We start from the raw sequence: 10,000 nt of genomic DNA, 5'->3' as shown, positions 1-10,000 counted from the left end.
GGCCTCCTACAGAGTCTCCTTCCGGCAGTGATGCAGCGGACGCGGGCGGCGGGCGGCGGCCACGGCTCCCGCCTGGTGGCCAAGAAGATGTGGCGCGCCAGGAGCAAGAGTCAGTCCCGAGCCTCGCCGGCCACCACCTCCGTCTGGACCCCCGTGGTGAGTGTGTGACCCCCCCCCCTCCCCCCTGCCCTGGCACACGTGTAAACCTGCCTGGCGCACACACACACACACACACACACACACACACACACACACACACACACACACACTTAATGAAGCAAAAGGAGAGTAAAAATATCCCATTGTTAGTAGAGAAAGATGCAAGGGAGGGAGGGAGGAGGGGAGAGGGGAGGCGTGGGGAGGAGAGAGGGGGGAGGGGGGACATTGAAGAAGAGGCGTGGGAGGGAGGGAGGAGCGATGAAGTAAACAAAGGTGGAGAGGGGCGGGAGGAGGGGAGAGGGGGGGCGACGCGGGGAGGGGGAGGGGGGGAGGGATGGCATGGCTACTGTCTAACAAACAGACTTAATTGTTTGTTTAGTCGGAGGAACACTGCTCTCTCTCTCTCTCTCTCTCTCTCTCTCTCACCCTCTGAACAGCCTTATAAGTGACACCCAGGGAATTATGCTAGAGAGAGAGAGAGAGAGAGAGAGAGAGAGAGAGAGAGAGAGTCATTACACTCCGCGTACTCAGAACAAAATGAACAAAAAAAGACACGTGAAGTTTGTCCCCAAATCACTTTTAACAAGGAAGCGTTTGACAGGCTGTTACTCCTCCTCCTCTCCTCCTCCTCCTCCTCCTCCTCCTCCAGCTACTCCTCCTACTACTACTCCTATTACTACAGCCACAGTCCCGTAATTTTGGCAGATTTTGGGGGGGCCGGAGGACATCATAGGTTCATGGAGGGGGGGGAGGGGGGGGGAGCGAAGGGAGCATGCGCAGGTTTGGGATTTTTTTTTTTTAAATAAGCACTTTTGGGGACATTTTGAGCCCCCCGTAGTTACGACCCGGCACTACGACCACTACCACTACCACGACCACTAAACACCGTCGTCGTGGTGGTGGCCGTGTGAGTGGCTGGAGAGGTCCCGGCCCTGGGCACCGGCAGCCCCAGGGGGAAGGGGGGGCGAGAGGGAGGTTGAGGGCTGTGACATACACACGATTTTTCAAGCCTCGTCCACGTGTTTACCATCGCCGAGGTGGACGCGTTGGATGCTTCAAACCATGTTGTGGCGGAGTCGGTATAAACTTAACCTGTCCCTTGCGATTGGAACGAATTTGGCTTTCACTGGTACCCTGATGACATATACTCCCAGGTCTTTCTCTGCCTCTGTGGTGGATAGTGGAGTGTTTCCCATGTGGTATTGGTGTGCTGGATATCCCTCCCAAGGTGCAGTTTATATTTTTCTTCACTGAATTGTAGCAGCCACTTTTTGCTCCACTCCTGTTGCTTGGTGAGGTCTTCTGGTATGAGGTTCGCATCCAAGGGGTTAATTGCTAGTAATCATCTTGAAATAGTTTTGGAATAGGGGAGGCGGTGGCCGAGTGGTCACCGTGCGGGCGTGGGGATCCCAAGGACCGAGCGTGGACTAGCTACGAGTCCCACCGAAACACGCTCATTATTCAAGTCATCGCCGAGTGGCGGAATAATTCCCACGTGCTGTCCGGATCTTCAGTCAATCTTAACTTCAGCGACTTCGGTCAAGAGGAGCACCGGGGGGCAGCATGGGCCAGGCAAGAGTCACACATCACGGCAGCCACTGTAAATAAAATTAGCCTGCGCCACTAACGGGCTGGGGCCGTCCATAAGGCCCCTCAAGAATGCCTACCGGCGCGACAGGCAGCACACACACAAAAAGCTGGTATTAACGATGAATCCTTGGCCTCCCGCCCCGCCCAACAAGTAATGTTCAAATGATGCCTGAGTACTTGTAGCTACGGTAGAAGGTTATGTTGAAATTTCCAGCAACTCTAATATGTCAACTATAGTTGTTAAAAAAAAACAGCTTTAGTGTTCTATCTTGCTTTGTGGCCGGGCAAGCGCTAGACTTCTAAAACGTGGTGTTAGTGTTTATTAAAGTTCTGTGGCTGGTTTGGCTCATTTATTCCAATTTTGGAACGAGTCAGTCAGAAGGGTTGGGTCTTCACAGAGTTACGTGGACACATTACAAACTCAGCCGCCAAGAGTGCTATAAAACAACGGAACAAACCACGCCTTGAAACTAAAGGGGCTATCACACTGGGCAAAGTTTCTGTGGATCTTCTGTCAAACCACGATTTCCGCTGGCGTGGTTCTCATATTTCCGCGGTTTTCTGACGTGTCCACGATCTTCCAAAGCTACGGTAGAGTTCGCCGAAGGACGACGGTATTACTCACCATCATCATCATCAGCAATAACAAGAAACAAATGAGAACCACGCCAGCGGAAATCGTGGTTTGACTGAAGATCCACGGAAAATTTGCCCAGTGTAATAGCCCCTTAACTAATGGGGAGCACACGCTTCACTCACTCGCCGCCTCCACTCCTGACGGCCCTCCCGAGTAAGCCTCCACGCAACTGCCTTGTCATCTCAGATCCTTCCCGGCAGGATCGGCTTCCTTGCCCCTTCCATGAGTCACGTGGGCTCCCCCTTGGTCTCCTTCATTCAGGGTTGCCTCGTACAGAACCAACCCTGTGAGCACGATCGACGTCGAACCGGGACAAAAAAGACAAAGCAGCCACAGTATTAATGATAATGGCCAATACGACGCTTAAAAATCAGGCAAAGATTTATTGTTAGGTCCTACTTATCACAACACTTCAGAAATCACCGGTTGCACAGACAGGCTGGTGTGTGGAGGCTTTTTGCTGTTTACGATGTTTATTTGTTTTTCAGAATGTATTATAATCTAGTCGCCCGATTCATATTTCCGTTTCAAAAAGCTTTCATTCTTAGGATCAAGTTGTTCTGGTGCAGTTTTGTTTGTCCTTCAACGTGAGGCTTGACAGCTTGACATCACACCCGTATCATCAAACATTTCGGGGCCTTCACGTCCACTCTTGACAAGACTTTGGTGGAGGTTGTTGTGTTAGTATTTCCATGGGTATGTTATGAGCCACACAGTTACTATCCATTTACAGGGGCCTTGTCCGCCCTTGTATGGAGTATGCATCTCATGTGTGTGTGTGTGTGTGTGTGTGTGTGTGTGTGTGTGTGTGTGTGTGTTGGGGGGGGAGGGGGGGCTCCACTCACACTGCTTTCTTGAACAGAGTCTTCTACCTCTTAAATTCCGCCGCCATGTTGCCTCTCTTTCTATCTTCTATCGATATTTCCACGCTGACTGCTCTTCTGAACCTGCTAATTGCATGCCTCCCCCCCTCCCGCGGCCCCGCTGCACTCGACTTTCTACTCATGCTTATCCCTATACTGTCCAAACCCCTTATGCAAGAGTTAACCAGCATCTTCACTCTTTCATCCCTTAGACTGATAAACTCTGGAACGGCCTTCCTTCGTCTATATTTCCTCCTGCCTATGACTTAACCACTTTCAAGAGGAATGTATCAAGATTCCTCTCCTCCCGAAATTGACCTCTCTTTTAATTTAATTACTTCTGTCTTTATGGGAACAGCGATTAGCGGGCTTTTTTTTACTCCTTTTTTCTGTTGCCCTTGAGCTATTTCCTTAGCTGTAAAAAAAAAAAAAATGAGCCTGGTGGTGATAGTTTGACAAGGCTGTGGTGGAGGTTGTTGTGTTAGTATTTCCAAGGGTAGTGTTATGAGCCTGGTGATAGTTTGACAAGGCTTTGGTGGAGGTTGTTGTGTTAGTATTTCCATGGGTAGTGTTATGAGCCTGGTGATAGTTTGACAAGGCTTTGGTGGAGGTTGTTGTGTTAGTATTTCCATGGGTAGTGTTATGAGTCTGGTGATAGTTTGACAAGGCTTTGGTGGAGGTTGTTGTGTTAGTATTTCCATAGGTAGTGTTATGAGCCTGGTGATAGTTTGACAAGGCTTTGGTGGAGGTTGTTGTGTTAGTATTTCCATGGGTAGTGTTATGAGCCTGGTGATAGTTTGACAAGGCTTTGGTGGAGGTTGTTGTGTTAGTATTTCCATGGGTAGTGTTATGAGCCTGGTGATAGTTTGACAAGGCTTTGGTGGAGGTTGTTGTGTTAGTATTTCCATGGGTAGTGTTATGAGCCTGGTGATAGTTTGACAAGGCTTTGGTGGAGGTTGTTGTGTTAGTATTTCCATGGGTAGTGTTATGAGCCTGGTGATAGTTTGACAAGGCTTTGGTGGAGGTTGTTGTGTTAGTATTTCCATGGGTAGTGTTATGAGCCTGGTGATAGTTTGACAAGGCTTTGGTGGAGGTTGTTGTGTTAGTATTTCCATGGGTAGTGTTATGAGCCTGGTGATAGTTTGACAAGGCTTTGGTGGAGGTTGTTGTGTTAGTATTTCCATGGGTAGTGTTATGAGCCTGGTGATAGTTTGACAAGGCTTTGGTGGAGGTTGTTGTGTTAGTATTTCCATGGGTAGTGTTATGAGCCTGGTGATAGTTTGACAAGGCTTTGGTGGAGGTTGTTGTGTTAGTATTTCCATGGGTAGTGTTATGAGCCTGGTGATAGTTTGACAAGGCTTTGGTGGAGGTTGTTGTGTTAGTATTTCCATGGGTAGTGTTATGAGCCTGGTGATAGTTTGACAAGGCTTTGGTGGAGGTTGTTGTGTTAGTATTTCCATGGGTAGTGTTATGAGCCTGGTGATAGTTTGACAAGGCTTTGGTGGAGGTTGTTGTGTTAGTATTTCCATGGGTAGTGTTATGAGCCTGGTGATAGTTTGACAAGGCTTTGGTGGAGGTTGTTGTGTTAGTATTTCCATGGGTAGTGTTATGAGCCTGGTGATAGTTTGACAAGGCTTTGGTGGAGGTTGTTGTGTTAGTATTTTCATGGGTAGTTTTCCTGAGAGAGAGAGAGAGAGAGAGAGAGAGAGAGAGAGAGAGAGAGAGAGAGAGAGAGAGAGAGAGAGAGGGCATGGGTATGAGCCGGGAAGGGTTGCCACGTCGTGTAATTTCTTCAGTTATTTTAGCCGCCAATGTTTACAATCGTCCCCCTTGCCCGTGACGTCATCCTTGGCTAGGCTCGCGGACTAGCTGACTGGGCTCGTGATACTCGCAAATAACTCGCATTTTTACAGTGTTTCCAGCCTTTCCCGCTCGTTGTACTGTACGTGGTGTTTGTATTCGTGTTTGTAGTGTTTGGTTCTGGTGGTTACCGTGTTTGGTTGGCGTTATAAGGCTCGCTTTGGGGGTGAAATTGGGTTTGTTGTGTCAGGTGATGGTGCGTGAAACGAGTCTCTGAAGGTTTATTGCAGACGGTGAAGAGACTGAGGTGTGGCAGGCTGCGTCTTACTCACTCTCTCTCTCTCTCTCTCTCTCTCTCTCTCTCTCTCTCTCTCTGTGTCATTCTTTTTTCATAATCTACTGTTATTGCTTTTTCTACTACTACTACTACTACTACTACTACTACTACTACTACTATTTCTACTACTACTACTACTACTACTACTATTTCTACTACTTCTACTACTACAAGAAATGGACGTGGGAAGGTTATGTCACGCGGGAAACTGATAACAGAGGACCAGGTGGAGAGGTGGAATTAGAACCTTTGCCGGGGCGGGATGGAGCACACTAACACCAGACAGAGGACCAGGTGGAGAGGTGGAATTAGAACCTTTGCCGGGGCGGGATGGAGCACACTAACACCAGACAGAGGACCAGGTGGAGAGGTGGAATTAGAACCTTTGCCGGGGCGGGATGGAGCACACTAACACCAGACAGAGGACCAGGTGGAGAGGTGGAATTAGAACCTTTGCCGGGGCGGGATGGAGCACACTAACACCAGACAGAGGACCAGGTGGAGAGGTGGAATTAGAACCTTTGCCGGGGCTGGATGGAGCACACTAACACCAGACAGAGGACCAGGTGGAGAGGTGGAATTAGAACCTTTGCCGGGGTGGGATGGAGCAGTAACACCAGACAGAGGACCAGGTGGAGAGGTGGAATTAGAACCTTTGCCGGGGCGGGATGGAGCACACTAACACCAGACAGAGGACCAGGTGGAGAGGTGGAATTAGAACCTTTGCCGGGGTGGGATGGAGCACACTAACACCAGACAGAGGACCAGGTGGAGAGGTGGAATTAGAACCTTTGCCGGGGTGGGATGGAGCACACTAACACCAGACAGAGGACCAGGTGGAGAGGAGCATAAGGGATGTGGACAGCATAGGGATGAAAGAATGAAGATGCTGGTTAACTCTTGCATAAGGAATTTGGACAGTATAGGGATGAAAGAACTAAGATGCTGGTTAACTCTTGCATAAGGGATCTGGACAGTATAGGGATGAAAGAATGAAGATGCTGGTTAACTCTTGCATAAGGGATCTGGACAGTATAGGGATGAAAGAATGAAGATGCTGGTTAACTCTTGCATAAGGGATGTGGACAGTATAGGGATGAAAGAATGAAGATGCTGGTTAACTCTTGCATAAGGGATCTGGACAGCATAGGGATGAAAGAATGAAGATGCTGGTTAACTCTTGCATAAGGGATCTGGACAGCATAGAGATGAAAGAATGAAGATGCTGGTTAACTCTTGCATAAGGGATCTGGACAGCATAGAGATGAAAGAATGAAGATGCTGGTTAACTCTTGCATAAGGGATCTGGACAGCATAGAGATGAAAGAATGAAGATGCTGGTTAACTCTTGCATAAGGAATTTGGACAGTATAGGGATGAAAGAACTAAGATGCTGGTTAACTCTTGCATAAGGGATCTGGACAGTATAGGGATGAAAGAACTAAGATGCTGGTTAACTCTTGCATAAGGGATCTGGACAGCATAGAGATGAAAGAATGAAGATGCTGGTTAACTCTTGCATAAGGAATTTGGACAGCATAGAGATGAAAGAATGAAGATGCTGGTTAACTCTTGCATAAGGAATTTGGACAGTATAGGGATGAAAGAACTAAGATGCTGGTTAACTCTTGCATAAGGAATTTGGACAGTATAGGGATGAAAGAACTAAGATGCTGGTTAACTCTTGCATAAGGAATTTGGACAGTATAGGGATGAAAGAACTAAGATGCTGGTTAACTCTTGCATAAGGAATTTGGACAGTATAGGGATGAAAGAACTAAGATGCTGGTTAACTCTTGCATAAGGAATTTGGACAGTATAGGGATGAAAGAGCTAAGATGTTGGTTAACTCTTGCATAAGGAATTTGGACAGTATAGGAATGAGCTGGAACAGAATATCGTAAACAATGGGGCCATGGGAGGGATGAAGGCATGCAGTTAGTACGTTCAGAAGAGAAGTCAGCAGGATAATATTAATGGACTGAGGTGCATAACAGAGAAGCTAAAAAGGGAAGAAACGGTACGGCGGAGTTCAAGAGGTAGAAGACTGTCTGTAAGAGGAGGGAAGTTGACAGCTATTCTTACGGTCGCTAAAAACACACACTGGAAAGGAGAAACACACTGGAAAAAGGTGTTACTGTATACTTCCATGTGCTGTACTCGGGAAATTGTGTGTATATATATTTGCCATACCCTAGTGATTGTCTCGCCTGGTCCATGGTGCTCGCTGCCTGCCTCTCCGTGTTACAGCCAGCATCTCCCTCTGTGTGGGCTTCTGAACTTTCTGATTGGTTTGTGAACGGCGGGACACACTCACTGAACACCTGTCTCTTCAGGGGGTGGCGGGCCGCTAGTCATGACCTTACCATCGTATCCTGAAGTTCTCCATACCATTCCTATTCTCTTTATGATTTCTATTTCGTGGGCTGAGTTTTCATTTTGTGGTTAAAATTCTTCCTAACTCACCTCCTCCTCTTTTTCCTCCTCCTCCTCCTCTTCCTCTTCCTCCTCCTTTTCCTACTCCCATTCCTCAGTTATGTTCTCTTCTTTTCCTTTCTTCTTCTTCGTCTACTTCGTCTTCTTTTTCTTCTTCTTCAAAATCTTCTTCTTTTTCTTCTTCTTCTTCTTCTTCTTCTTCGTTTTCTTTCTCTTCGTCTTCTTCTTCTTCTTCTTCTTCTTCTTCTTCTTCTTCTTCTTCTTCTTCTTCTTCTTCTTCTACTTCTCCTTCTTCTTCGTTGTCGTCATCGTCATCATTTCTTCTCTTCTCTGGTCTCCTTACAATAGAGTGAACATCAAGGTGTTAGAATCTGTGCAGAGGACGTTCTCAAAAATTAGCCACGGCTTGAGGAACTTAAACATTTCAATTTCCGTTCCCTAGAAAGATTAAAAGTGTGAAGAGACTCGATCGAAGTTTATAAAGGGATGAAGAACTTTTACTAAGAGGATGTTGATAGGATTCTGGTGGTAAGAGAGCCGGGCAGGACACTTAGCAATGGGTTTAAGTTCGATAAATTCACATTCAACACAGACACAAACAAGAATTGGTTCACTAACAGAGTGGTGGATGAGTGGAACAGGCCTGGCAGTCATGTGGTGAATGCCAATACTAACAGAGTGGTGGATGAGTGGATCAGGCCTGGCAGTCATGTGGTGAGTGAGTGCCAATACTAACAGAGTGGTGGATGAGTGGAACAGGCCTGGCAGTCATGTGGTGAGTGCCAATACTAACAGAATGGTGGATGAGTGGAACAGGCCTGGCAGTCATGTGGTGAGTGAGTGCCAATACTAACAGAATGGTGGATGAGTGGAACAGGCCTGGCAGTCATGTGGTGAGTGAGTGCCAATACTAACAGAGTGGTGGATGAGTGGAACAGGCCTGGCAGTCATGTGGTGAGTGAGTGCCAATACTAACAGAGTGGTGGATGAGTGGAACAGGCCTGGCAGTCATGTGGTGAGTGCCAATACTAACAGAGTGGTGGATGAGTGGAACAGGCCTGGCAGTCATGTGGTGAGTGCCAATACTAACAGAGTGGTGGATGAGTGGAACAGGCCTGGCAGTCATGTGGTGAGTGTCAATACTAACAGAATGGTGGATGAGTGGAACAGGCCTGGCAGTCATGTGGTGAGTGCCAATACTAACAGAGTGGTGGATGAGTGGAAAACAGCCCTGCAGTCATGGTGTGAGTGTCAATACTAACAGAATGGTGGATGAGTGGAACAGGCCTGGCAGTCATGTGGTGAGTGCCAATACTAACAGAGTGGTGGATGAGTGGAACAGGCCTGGCAGTCATGTGGTGAGTGCCAATACTAACAGAGTGGTGGATGAGTGGAACAGGCCTGGCAGTCATGTGGTGAGTGCCAATACTAACAGAGTGGTGGATGAGTGGAACAGGCCTGGCAGTCATGTGGTGAGTGCCAATACGACACACACACACACTCACACACACACACACACACACTCAAGGAAAGGTTAGATACAGTCATGGATAGGGAGGACAGGCAGGATAAGGCTTGCCAAGTGTACTTCTATAAACTACTACTGCCATTTTTCTTTTACCTACGGCCTATGGTGACGGGTAGGCTTTCTTCATGGTGTCTGTTGGTCGGCCTCGGAATGATACTGTCGCAGGCATGTGTTATATAGTGGCGCCATTCTTGCTTCCTCCCCGGAGACAGCATGTGGGTAGTCTTAAAAAGGGCTATCACACTGGGCAAATTTTCCGTGGATCTTCAGTCAAACCACGATTTCCGCTGGCCTGGTTCTCATTTGTTTCTTGTTATTGCTGATGATGATGATGGTGAGTAATACCGTCGTCCTTCGGGGAAATCTACCGTAGCTTTGGAAGATCGTGGACACGTCAGAAAACCGCGGAAATATGAGAACCACGCCAGCGGAAATCGTGGTTTGACTGAAGATCCACGGAACATTTGCCCCGTGTAATTGACTGAACACGCTCAGACTGTAACGGCGCGCGGGACTTGAACACCACCCTCGCACCCTAACCACTCAGCCACCGCCTCCACAAGCTCGACTACTTGTCACAACACCTATTGATCATGATGTCCGCCAAAGTGAGAGTGACACAAGCAAGGCAAGGATTAGGGAAGACTTTA

General features: G+C 47.8%; 1 protein-coding gene across 2 annotated transcripts in view; it reads left to right on the top strand.

Annotated features, from left to right (window-relative positions):
- Positions 1–10,000, top strand: part of LOC126993943 (uncharacterized) — a 79,904-nt gene that overhangs the window by 2,130 nt on the left and 67,774 nt on the right. For both annotated transcript variants that reach the window (XM_050853172.1, XM_050853171.1), the window contains exon 1: positions 1–156. This exon is cut by the window's left edge and continues 2,130 nt beyond it. In XM_050853172.1, coding sequence (XP_050709129.1) covers positions 1–156 — 156 coding nt within the window. The remainder of the gene's footprint in view (positions 157–10,000) is intronic.

The sequence above is a fragment of the Eriocheir sinensis genome, unplaced genomic scaffold, assembly GCF_024679095.1.
Source record: "Eriocheir sinensis breed Jianghai 21 unplaced genomic scaffold, ASM2467909v1 Scaffold7, whole genome shotgun sequence".
NCBI classification, from domain to species: domain Eukaryota; kingdom Metazoa; phylum Arthropoda; class Malacostraca; order Decapoda; family Varunidae; genus Eriocheir; species Eriocheir sinensis.
This window is presented reverse-complemented; position numbering and strand designations above follow the sequence as displayed.